We start from the raw sequence: 13,796 nt of genomic DNA, 5'->3' as shown, positions 1-13,796 counted from the left end.
CATAAACAAAAATTACGCATTGTTTTTTATATTTATTACGTTTATTAATTACAATTTAATTGGGAATATATAAATTGGTCTATATTAAATTATATCGTAATTATTCATTTTCGGGACAAAACAAATAACTGGTAACCCCAATCCTTTTACTTATATATAGGTATAGTCTATAGTACTCTCTATCTGTCCCTTACGGGTGAACGCGCATGCCATATCTATATAATTCTTCATCTGAGGCGATGAGCTTGCAAAAGACATGGTCGGCATGGTATTGGTGACACTGACAGCAGATGTCATTTTAAACAACTGCATTATATACTCTTTGGAATTAATTCTTCAGAAAGAGGGAAAGCTGCATGTATGATGACCTCCGTAAAGTTAGCCCCCTCACTTTAATTTTTTTAACTTTTTTTTTACGCAAATCGTTTGAGAATCGTTTGAGAGGGTTTGAGAGAAAAGAAATATCGTTTGAGAGTTCCTACTTTCTCCGTAAAAACAATTTCAAATTCTAGTGTGAAGTTGGCCCCCTCACTTTACTTTTTTTTATTTTTTTCAATGCGAATCGTTAGAGAGTCGTTTGAGAGACATTAAGAGAAAAGAAATATCGTTTGAGAGTTTTTACTTTTTCTGTAATAAATATTTTAATTCTGGGCATCGAAAGTTACAAATCGATTTTCCTTTTTTTCCGAATTAAATATGGCAATCATGCACTTGGACGTTTCAAATTTATTGTGTAGGAAGAGAATGCTTAGAAAGTGATTGAGAGAAAAGAGAAATCGTTTGAGAGTTAATACTTTTTCTGAAAAATATATTTCAATGTCGGAATCGAAAGTTACTAATCGTCTTTCCTTTTTTTCCGAAATAATTATGGCAATCATGCACTTAGACGTTTCAAATTTATTGTGTAGGTAGAGAATGGTAAGAGAGTGATTGAGAGAAAAGAGAAATCGTTTGAGAGTTAATACTTTTTCTGAAATATATATTTCAATGTCGGAATAGAAAGTTACTAATCGATTTTTCTTTTATTACGAATTAAATATGGCAATCATAAGACGACGAAAATCGATTAGTAATTTTCGATTCCGACATTGAAATATATATTTCAGAAAAAGTATTAACTCTCAAACGATTTATCTTTTCTCTCAATCACTCTCTAAGCATTCTCTACCGACGCAATAAATTTGAAACGTCTTAGTGCATGATTGCCATATTAAATTCGTAATAAAAGGAAAATCGATTTGTAACTTTCGATTCCGACATTGAAATATTTATTTCAAAAAAAGTATTAACTCTCAAACGATTTCTGTTTTCTCTCAATCACTCTATTACCATTCTCTACCTACACCATAAATTTGAATCGTCCAAGTGCATGATTGCTATATTTAATTCGGAAAAAAGGAAAATCGATTTGTTACTTTCGATTCCGACATTGAAATATATATTTCAGAAAAAGTATTAACTCTCAAACGATTTCTCTATTCTCTCAATCACTCACTTACCATTCTTTACCTACACAATAAATTTGAAACGTCTTACTGCATGATTACCATATTAAATTCGTAATAAAAGAAAAATCGACTTGTAACTTTCGATTCCGACATTGAAATATATATTTCAAAAAAAGTATTAACTCTCAAACGATTTCTGTTTTCTCTCAATCACTCTATTACCATTCTCTACCTACACCATAAATTTGAATCGTCCAAGTGCATGATTGCTATATTTAATTCGGAAAAAAGGAAAATCGATTTGTTACTTTCGATTCCGACATTGAAATATATATTTCAGAAAAAGTATTAACTCTCAAACGATTTCTCTATTCTCTCAATCACTCACTTACCATTCTTTACCTACACAATAAATTTGAAACGTCTTACTGCATGATTACCACATTAAATTCATAATAAAAGAAAAATCGACTTGTAACTTTCGATTCCGACATTGAAATATATATTTCAGAAAAAGTATTAACTCTCAAACGATTTCTCTTTTCTCTCAATCACTCTCCTACCATTCTCTACCGACGCAATAAATTTGAAACGTCTTAGTGCATGATTGCCATATTTAATTCGTAATAAAAGAAAAATCGACTTGTAACTTTCGATTCCGACATTGAAATATATATTTCAGAAAAAGTATTAACTCTCAAACGATTTCTCTTTTCTCTCAATCAATCTCTTACCATTCTCTACCTTCACAATAAATTTGAAACGTCTAAGTGCATGATTGCCATAATTATTTCGGAAAAAAAGGAAAATCGATTAGTAACTTTCGATTCCGACATTGAAATATATTTTTCAGAAAAAGTATTAACTCTCAAACGATTTCTCTTTTCTCTCAATCACTCTCTAAGCATTCTCTACCTACACAATAAATTTGAAACGTCTTAGTGCATGATTGCCATATTTAATTCGTAATAAAAGAAAAATCGATTTGTTACTTTCGATTCCGACATTGAAATATATATTTCAGAAAAAGTATTAACTCTCAAACGATTTCTCTTTTCTCTCAATCACTCTCTTACCATTCTCTACCTTCACAATAAATTTGAAACGTCTAAGTGCATGATTGCCATAATTATTTCGGAAAAAAAGGAAAATCGATTAGTAACTTTCGATTCCGACATTGAAATATATTTTTCAGAAAAAGTATTAACTCTCAAACAATTTCTCTTTTCTCTCAATCACTCTCTAAGCATTCTCTACCTACACAATAAATTTGAAACGTCTTAGTGCATGATTGCCATATTTAATTCGTAATAAAAGAAAAATCGATTTGTTACTTTCGATTCCGACATTGAAATATATATTTCAGAAAAAGTATTAACTCTCAAACGATTTCTCTTTTCTCTCAATCACTCTATTACCATTCCCTACCTACACCATAAATTTGAATCGTCGAAGTGCATGATTGCCATAATTATTTCGGAAAAAAAGGAAAATCGATGAGTAACTTTCGATTCCGACATTGAAATATATTTTTCAGAAAAAGTATTAACTCTCAAACGATTTCTCTTTTCTCTCAATCACTCTCTTACCATTCTCTACCTTCACAATAAATTTGAAACGTCTAAGTGCATGATTGCCATAATTATTTCGGAAAAAAAGGAAAATCGATTAGTAACTTTCGATTCCGACATTGAAATATATTTTTCAGAAAAAGTATTAACTCTCAAACAATTTCTCTTTTCTCTCAATCACTCTCTAAGCATTCTCTACCTACACAATAAATTTGAAACGTCTTAGTGCATGATTGCCATATTTAATTCGTAATAAAAGAAAAATCGATTTGTTACTTTCGATTCCGACATTGAAATATATATTTCAGAAAAAGTATTAACTCTCAAACGATTTCTCTTTTCTCTCAATCACTCTATTACCATTCCCTACCTACACCATAAATTTGAATCGTCGAAGTGCATGATTGCCATAATTATTTCGGAAAAAAAGGAAAATCGATGAGTAACTTTCGATTCCGACATTGAAATATATTTTTCAGAAAAAGTATTAACTCTCAAACGATTTCTCTTTTCTCTCAATCACTGCCTAATCATTCTCTACCTACACAATAAATTTGAAACGTCTTAGTGCATGATTGCTATATTTAATTCGTAATAAAAGAAAAATCGATTTGTAACTTTCGATTCCGACATTGAAATATATATTTCAGAAAAAGTATTAACTCTCAAACGATTTCTCTATTCTCTCAATCACTCACTTACCATTCTTTACCTACACAATAAATTTGAAACGTCTTACTGCATGATTACCATATTTAATTCGTAATAAAAGAAAAATCGACTTGTAACTTTCGATTCCGACATTGAAATATATATTTCAGAAAAAGTATTAACTCTCAAACGATTTCTCTTTTCTCTCAATCACTCTCCTACCATTCTCTATCGACGCAATAAATTTGAAACGTCTTAGTGCATGATTGCCATATTTAATTCGTAATAAAAGAAAAATCGATTTGTAACTTTCGATTCCGACATTGAAATATATATTTCAGAAAAAGTATTAACTCTCAAACGATTTCTCTTTTCTCTCAATCACTCTCTTACCATTCTCTACCTTCACAATAAATTTGAAACGTCTAAGTGCATGATTGCCATAATTATTTCGGAAAAAAAGGAAAATCGATTAGTAACTTTCGATTCCGACATTGAAATATATTTTTCAGTAAAAGTATTAACTCTCAAACGATTTCTCTTTTCTCTCAATCACTCTCTAAGCATTCTCTACCTACACAATAAATTTGAAACGTCTTAGTGCATGATTGCCATATTTAATTCGTAATAAAAGAAAAATCGATATGTTATTTTCGATTCCCAGAATTAAAATATTTATTACAGAAAAAGTAAAAACTCTCAAACGATATTTCTTTTCTCTTAACGTCTCTCAAACGACTCTCTAACGATTCGCATTGAAAAAAATAAAAAAAAGTAAAGTGAGGGGGCCAACTTCACACTAGAATTTGAAATTGTTTTTACGGAGAAAGTAGGAACTCTCAAACGATATTTCTTTTCTCTCAAACCCTCTCAAACGATTCTCAAACGCTTTGCGTAAAAAAAAGTTAAAAAAATTAAAGTGAGGGGGCCAACTTCACGGAGGTTGTATGATGTAATGGTAATCGCTTAAATACTTGGTTTGTATGGTTTGAGACGTTGCGGTCTCGGCTAACCTACATTGCGGCAGTGTGAGTTATTAAATTGTAGAGAAGAGGACTATATCCAGCCGCGCATCGATACAGGTTGAAATTGTAAAAGTAGTTTTAGCCTTAGGTTAGGTTCAGGTTGTAAATGATCTGAATACTTTCAATATTATTCAAATTCACACAAAATGACTTCTACTTTTGTAGTGTTATAAAAGCAAATTGGCAATGGAGTAAAGGAAAATATTTTGGTATCAGTAGCACCAACATCAAAGTACTGCTATGGAAGTAATGTAATTGGGTTAACAAATTACATTGAAACTAGTTTTTAGTATTTATAATAGTTTTTATTAAATATTTCCACTATATACACCAAAAACTTACATTTTTGTTACATGTATGTATTACATTATAATTGGATTAACCTATGTACTACTGCTACTGGGTATAATATTTTAAATAAGACTTAGAGAACAGATATACAGTAGACTCAAACTCATGCACAAGTAATTTATATTAGTTACTTTAATAATGCGAATATAAGTGTGGCTACACAGTCCTTTAATTATAATACAATACTGTTTTCATCTGTTCTCAAATTCATGGCTTTAAATCATTTTTATTATAAGTGATAGTTTACATTTTAATATTGATTACATCATTATTTTAGCATTTAAGAGCTATCATTTCAAATATAATTGCATTAAAACTTCTTATGTAATGCACATTAAGATAATATAATAAAGATTGGAGATAATTACTTAAAATATTTTAAACAAATCTTTCTTTAATTGACTTATACACATTAGTGAATCTCTTTGAATATCTGTAACCACAAGAATTCAATTAAGAAATGCTAAAAGCTCTAATTCTCTGTTGAAGTAATTATCTCTTCGGGAATTTACATATTCTTCATATTGTTGGGCCATAATTTCCAATTCTTGGGGAACTTCTTGGTTAGCTTCGTTCAGAATTTTTATTAAATCTTTAGCATGTTCCCAATCATATTTTGTAAAATAAGTAATAGCTGTCCCAGTTTTACCCGCTCTGCCTGTTCTACCAATTCTGTATACATAATCTTCTATAGTTTCAGGAAAATCAAAGTTTATCACATGTGTCAAGTCTTGTATATGAATCCCTCTTGAAGCAACATCTGTAGCAATTAAGATAGTAGCAGTACCATCTAACATCTCCTCCAAAGCAGCTTCTCGTTCATCTTGGTCTCTATCACCATACAATAATTGGCAATATATTTCAATTACAGCAAATTCTGTAGCGACATGTGCTGCCGAGGCTCTAGTGGTACAAAACACAATAACTTTGTCAGTCGGCTCCATATATGTAATGAACTTAAGTAGAATTTTCATTTTATCATCATCTTCAACAAACATTATCTGTTGAGTTACTGTGTGTACAGCCGCTAGTTCTAAAGGCCCTACATTGATTTGTATTGGATCATTCGCATATAATTTTACTTGACTCCATAAATAAGGCGACCATGCAGCTGAAGTCATTACTGTTTGGTGACCCGGTCGTTGATCAAACAATGATACACGTACATCTCGTCCAAAATCAATATTTAAAAGCTTATCTGCTTCATCTAAAACAATGTAAGAAAAGTTTATAGCATGTAAATGCCCTGCAACAATTAATCTTCTGAGACGACCAGGTGTAGCTATAACTATATCAACATCCCTTAAAACATCTTGCATATCTTCTTCATCATGTGTTCCTCTATATAGGCATACTGATTTTATATTTTTGGATTTGTACTTAGATACCTCCTTGTTTATTTGAATGGCAAGTTCTCTTGTAGGCACTAAAATGAGTACAGGGGGGCCTTGCCTCTCTTGTTTTGGTGTGATTTGACCTTCAATGTGAATCAAAGCAGGCAATAAGAAAGCGAGTGTTTTGCCCGTTCCAGTTTGTGAAATCCCTATCAAATCTCCTCCTCCTAAAAGGATTGGCCAGGCTTGACTTTGAATTGGCGAAGGTTTACTTAAGCCTTGCTGATATATTGCATCTAAGATTTCTGGATAGTTTTTAAATGCTTGTTCAAATGTTAACACTGGGTTAGGTATTGGTTTCAAATCAAGCTGCTTATTATCACAGGTTTTTCTTATTTGAACGTGAATATCGAAATTTGCCCTTCGCCATTGTTCTACCTGGTTGGGCGACATACTGCTCACCTCTGGGTCTTCTATATAAAAATTTTTCACAATTGGTGGTAATTTTGCCCATCTTTCCTTGTCTGCCTGGTCACAAGCAGCATTAACTTTCTCCCAATCAATGGACACAGTACTTTGTCCATTTATTTCAAGAAAAGAAAATGATGCTTGGTTGGCTGCTGCAACTTGATTGCTACTTGCCTCTTCATTACTGCTTTGAGGAAACTGTGAATTTTGGGATTTATCTGACGAGTCTACCTCACTACTTTCTTGACACGTACTTCGCGATATGCTGCTATGTCCAATCTGCACAGGTTCCGGATCTTCTTGCCATTCATCTTCTATGTTAGCCATTATTTCAGAGTTTGTAGATAAGATTTATTAATTGAAAAGTGACCAATTCACGAGTTTATTATACCGTAAAATAATAACGAGATGAATTGTGAGGAGTGTCTAATAAGTAATAAATTGTGAATCAATAATCGGAACTTCCTTGATAATTACCCCGCCTGCGCCCCCACCCACACGCAACACTTATTGATTTTTTATATTTCAAGAGTTGCCAGATGATTGTATTACGTACTTTCCAAATTTACTCTGTAAAAACCAGAAAATTGTACTTTTGGAAAATACATTTTCAAACACGGGTGGCAAATGGAGGATGAAAAGGCATGCTGATTTTGAAATAAGCGATGTTAGTGAATGTGGTAGGGTATGGTATTGGTAAGCCTACCTTTAATCTGTGGATTAAATTAGTACGGCTGCTTGGTTTAATGAATTAAAAACTAGTTTTTACCAAGCGATACAAAAAACAATTAACGATTCCTAAAATCTAGGAAAATTCGGAGCCACTCTTTTATAATCGCATAAAAAGCACTTTGTAGCTACAGCCGCGGCAATGTCTGTCACCCGGTGGACAAAAGGCAGACGAGTATAAAGCAATTAAAAAATCTTTGATTATGAGTTGTGGTGGAATTTGGAGGAATGGGCGACCATTATCTATACAATTATAACGCAAACACACACTTCTTTATAACCCAGAATGTTAGCAATCACGGCAAATTTTTATATAATTATTTTTGTAATAAAAAGCCCTATACACACGACACGCTTAAGGCTATATATTTTCATACCATTAACCTTAGGTGAGTAAATTAAAAAAAGAAATTGCCGAAAAAACAAAGATAGACGTTTGATTCTAGCGGTAGTTCTCAGCCAACGACAAAGGCCTTCTTTGTCATTTGAATTTTGATATGTGTAATTGAAAGTTTTACGCAATGTAAGCAGTGAAAGTTTAAAAAAAACCGCAAGCTGCAAGAGAAAAGCTATTAAGATTATAAAGTAGTAAACTGACTGACCCAAAACTTACTTGACTATATTTTAAATTTTGCATTGCGGTTTATACTACGTAGGCGAACACAAAGAAACTGATTTACGTTATTCTCTTAAGGGAAAAGGAAGGTCTAGGTCTAGTTGGGTGTGATTTTTTTTTAATTTATTAAATACGCGCAGACGAATTCGCGGGAAATAACAACTTACATAATAACTTTTAATTGAACGCTTTACTATTATTATTAAGAATCATTGGAGAGGTCTACGACCAATGAATTGATATGATGATGTGAAAATATTTTTTTTACATAAATACCTGTAATCATAAACTAATAAGTGTGAATTGAAACAGTGAGTTTGAGAGAAGAAAGATTTAATAAATAGATACAATAATTGTTTTCTAAAACAGTATCTGAACCTTAAGATCGATTATTAAGAAAATTATAATAAACAGGAATTACAAATTGACGAAACAATCAAATTGTCAAGTCAAAATCTACAATACAAACAAGTATTTTCAATGTTGGATTGGGGCCAAAGATTTTACAACTTCGCAAATAATTTGATGAAGTTGGAAACTTAATAGGGTGCTATTTTATCTGTGGTATTTCTAACGTAGTTGGAAACAATTCAATGTTACAATGGGTAGCGAAGCACATATTAATTATACGCAAGTTGACACAATATTAAATTATAAAATAAAGCGATATGATATGTTTCGCACAACAATATAGTTATATTAATTTTAACATAAATTTAAGAAGCATTGCAACAACTTTCGATGTCTTCAGAAGTTTATAATTATCACTGTTAAATCTATACACAATTTATATAAAATGGATTCTAAAAAAAATTGTATATATGTAAAGTTGGGCCGTCTGGTGTCAGATTTTGTTATAGGCTAGCTATCGGCAGCGCGATGGCTCACCTGTGTCAAATTATTTAGATTGCATTATCAGATTTTATTCCAATTGCCAAATAGTTGTATTAGTAATGTTTTTAATGTTTCACCAAACAATCAACAGTTACATTTTTTTAAATATAATTTAACATAATTTATGTAATTAGTGCTATACATAAGCGCATTTTACGATCACATCAACAGAAAATCAATTTTAAAACCGTATCGATTTTCCGTTAATCTAAAAGTAATGATTTAGTCAATTGTTTACACAAATTGGGTCAAAACATTAACAGAATTGATACATAACTGTAGACTACTTTTACATTATGTACTTATAAATTACATAAACCAGAAAGAAATTATAATAAGAATTTTAAAAATAATTTTTAAGATTCCTTTCGATTTGAGAATACTTATGTACCATATAAGATTCAAGTGTTGATAAAGTTTAGTGAGATAAGTTAGAGAAGGTATCAAAAGCATTAGCGAATGAGAAGATCAAAACTGTGTACAACTAGATGTAACAATATTCCTAAACCTTGATTGATAAAGGGATAAATTTATTGCTTACAATAGACGAAACTAGTCACCGACATTAGAATAATCATTTGAAAAGCTTTCTATGTATAATGTATGTAAAAATTAGCACCCATATAATGCTAGCAATAAACTAGTGGTGGTGCTACTAAACATTCTAGTACATTTTAAAACAACATGAAAACTGGTATTCTTCATTTATCTTATTTTGTCCACTTACAGAATTTAGTCGCATTGTTTGTTTTATTATATTTTAAGCGCTGGAAGACAGTAAAGTTGTTGGCAGCGGCGGTGGATCTTTGTACATATGTTACGTGAAGCATAATCCAGTTTTCATTGAACAGCAGGCATGTAAAATAGTATACGCGTGTATGTATATATATATATATATATATACACACACACACATACACATGTATGTTTAAGGCACTAGGTGATTCGCTTTCACAATACTAAAAGTATTTTTCATTAAAATCTACCATCATCTCACTTTATTATATTAATGAAGTGGTCAGAGATAGTGTCAATTTAAGAAGTCAACAGTTACAATTTTACTTTCGTCGCTTCTGAAATTGAGGTAGGTGTTAGGAGGTAATTGAGGTTAACATGTTCTGTGCAATCGCTATTGTACTCGCTAAGCGAGTAGTAGGTACAAAAGCTTTTAAGCATTGCATTAAAACGAATCACCTTAAGCTGTCGACCTGTTCGATCCATTAATCTATAATTTTAATATAAATTGTACAGGTACATAAGGCTTATAATTACCAAATACACAATCAAAATGAATATCATGGTCAACGAGAACAGTGCCCTATGTCTACACCTGGCACCTGGTGTCTACGATTCTTTGAGGTATTTACTTCGTTGGTAAGAGATAAATACATTGTCTAATCCACTAAGATTGATAAAAAATTTAATTTTAACATTCAACAATTTAAAGATGTTAAAAATTATCTATTAAAATATTAATCTCTTTTACATGACAACAGTAAATTGAGACAAAACATATGGATATGGGCTAATCTAAAAGCAAGGTCTAGTTTATATAACGCAAATGGATTGACTGCGAGTATGCCCATAAATGTATCATGATTAAATATTTCATACATTTCCAAACATTAGCGATTTAGCAATTTCTTTACCAAAAAAGAAAGCTATGTATAATTTAGAACAGTAGTATACATTAGTTTCACAACTTCTTTACTTCGCCTCACACTTTTAACAATAACATGTTCTGAAAGTAAATTGTTGAATGAATTGTGCGGAAAACAAAACAGATTGTGCATTAGATACGTTGTATCGAGATACCAAAAAAAAAAAAATCGATTCTATTTCGATTTTTGTACAAATAATAACCGTTAATTTTGTTTTACATACTTATTGTCAGATTTTATTACATATGTATATATATGTATAAATTAAAAATCCGTGGATATCTAAAAATGTTAACTGATTCGTAATTTATATGACCTAATCACAGTATAACTATTGCTTTAAAAATGATTATTTATATAGCCTTTGTGAAGTCAATGACTAGGGCTATACAATCATCTCGTAAACTGTATTATGTCTAAAAATATTTAGAATGTGTAAGATAGGGTAACAAAATGAAATTATATATTAGAAAGTTAATTATACAAACTATCACTATACTATATGTAAATGTTCGAAGTAACTAATAGTTAAACTAATTCTCACATTCAGATAAGTCACTGATTTTGTTTGGCAGCAAAGGAACAGTAAACTGACAAGCACTTGTGTTAATAAAAGTATTAGTTTTAATATATAGTGTAAAAGAAAAAAAACATAGTAAAAGATGCCTCAATTAAGTTATATATGGATAGTATTTTAAAAGTAAAAAGCTAAGATTTTTTTCAGTCGAAGGTTATCTAAAAACATGATTCAGGATTAAACCGAGATCGTATTAAGGTAGGGATAGGATAATTTCGATCCAAATTGATATTACATACTATATCAAAGGTTTAAATACTCAGCTAGGACTTAAAATACATTTCAGGCAATCAAATTTAGCAAGTATTATGAAAACTTTTAAGTTAAGTCAAAAATTATTAACAAATACAATTTTGTATTTATATTTTAGTAGTTTTTGAAATATAAAATTATGTTATGTTGGTTTATTATAGTCGCTATAGTAACCTAATGATTTCTCCGATAAAATTATTTACTGTGACATTAATATAAAGCCATATCTATGTTTTTAAACCTTTGAACGATTTCATTTAAATATTAAAAGTAGCTACGCCTTAGATATGGTATACTCAGATATGCCAACTTACAATTTAGAATATTATCCATTAATGAAAATCCTAGCGAATCTACATTCGAGAAGATTTTTCAAGTTTTACATTTAGAAATTAACTCGAGAATTTGCTGTCTCTACATAGCATAACGTCTTTTGCTATATATTTCGCATGAGCCTCCTTATTTATATTTATTTAACATGTAACTAAAAATTATAAGTCTATTCGATGTTTTTTAGAAGTAAGCGACGGGAAGTCGTGTTAGCTATACCATAGTGACGTTACTAACTTTCTAGTATATTCTGTTTTGGGTTAAAACGCAAAATCAAGACTTTTTGAGTATATAAAAATGAGGCTGGAATATTTCTTTAAAATTTGTAAACCTTTAAGAGATTACTTTCGTGAGATAATAATAATATGGAGATTGTTATCAAGCTATTATAAAGACTTTTAATAAATAATAGGTTAATTGAAAGATAAAGTTGTCAATTAAATTATATAGTTGCCCTAAAAATTGGTAGCATTGTTATGCTTTAATAGTGATATAACTTTGATAGAATAGATCACAAAAATAAAAAATGTCAAAAGGTTAAAAAGCGTATGCAGAAAAGGTTTAGTTTGTTGCGGTGGTTTTTAAACCAGATGTCACTTCTTTCTGTTGTATACATTCTTTTCTAAATATCGTATATTTATATGTTAATTGTATGTAGTGTTATTTATTATACATGTACTTTTGTTACAAAGAACTGGTTTTATTAACTTCATTTCGATCCGAGAATTTTGGACTTTGTCCGCTCTGTACAAGATATTTATATATTACACGATTCTTCTATCAAGTCTTTTACAATTAGAAAGAAAATTTTGCCAATTGTTTTGTACTTTGCAATTGAATTAACGCGTATGTCTTTAGCCAATTTCATGTTTTAACATTACTAAAAACAAATTGTCAATTTTTAATTTTCATTGTACAACATGTTTTTATACATAATACTTAATTTTAAAAGATTACTCGTATGTATTTATTTAGATCCAAAAGGTACATTATTTCTAATCATAGTTATTATATATCAGATCTTTATGTAAAATATGATTTAGAGAGTTTTAATTATCATTTTGGATCAAGCTATGTATTTTTTTAGTGTAATACATAATAGTTTTCATGTTTAAATATAGCTACCATAAATTTTGAATAGTAACACATTTATGCATATGTGAAAATAGCCGCCAAACGATCATAAATATGAAATGTTATCATTATTTTACTAGGATTGAATTTACTGTGAGCTGGTGGGATATTTGTGATTTTCGTAAAGACTAGTTGATTAAGAATTGAAACTATTAACTTACTAAATAAGGATACCAAGTAAATGGTAAAACTAACAGCATTTGTTGTCCTGATGTCTGGTTGTACGCAAGCATTTAAGCAATAACAATTTGTCTTCCAGTTTAGTATACGTACGTTTAAGAGATATTTGTTGGACTTATAACAAAGATATAAAGAGGACAAAGGAGCAAAGTTTTCCTTAATATTAATAAATCAAAATTGAGGATATCAATTAAAATCTTAATTGGAGAAGAAACCTGACGAAAGATTGTAAAGTAGTTAGTAATTACTCCTCAAACATTGAGATTGAAAATGCAGTTTTTCTGGACTAAACATTGTCATATTTAGGTAAAAAGACTTATGGAAAGGGTGCTTTAAAAGAACCTTTGTGGAAGAACAATAAAAAGGATTTCACTATGTCTAATCTTGCAAGGCTTTCTCTTTACTCAAGAGTGCCTTTGCTTAATAACACTTAACTCATTAAGTATACTAAAACATTACTAACTTTGGGGCAGTACTAATGCCCTGACTACAATATGTGATGCCGCTGTAACGCTAGTTTCACACGAGGGCAGAACCGTAAAGCAGAGCTTTATACGGTGTAGTATTGCTATTAT

At 30.5% G+C, this 13,796-nt stretch overlaps 1 protein-coding gene across 1 annotated transcript; it reads right to left on the bottom strand.

Moving 5' to 3' along the window:
• Positions 1-5,487: 5,487 nt before the first annotated feature.
• On the bottom strand, positions 5,488-7,343 carry LOC106717053 (probable ATP-dependent RNA helicase DDX43). Its single transcript, XM_014510740.2, has one exon. It carries the CDS (start codon positions 7,173-7,175, stop codon positions 5,496-5,498), a length of 1,680 nt encoding a protein of 559 aa, XP_014366226.2. The 5' UTR covers positions 7,176-7,343; the 3' UTR covers positions 5,488-5,495.
• Positions 7,344-13,796: the final 6,453 nt, after the last annotated feature.

This window comes from Papilio machaon, chromosome Z, assembly GCF_912999745.1.
Source record: "Papilio machaon chromosome Z, ilPapMach1.1, whole genome shotgun sequence".
Taxonomy (NCBI): Eukaryota; Metazoa; Arthropoda; class Insecta; order Lepidoptera; family Papilionidae; genus Papilio; species Papilio machaon.
This window is presented reverse-complemented; position numbering and strand designations above follow the sequence as displayed.

What these genes read in the sequence shown, in the direction of transcription:
- LOC106717053 (XM_014510740.2), bottom strand. Translation starts at nt 7,175, where the DNA reads ATGGCTAACATAGAAGATGAATGGCAAGAAGATCCGGAACCTGTGCAG.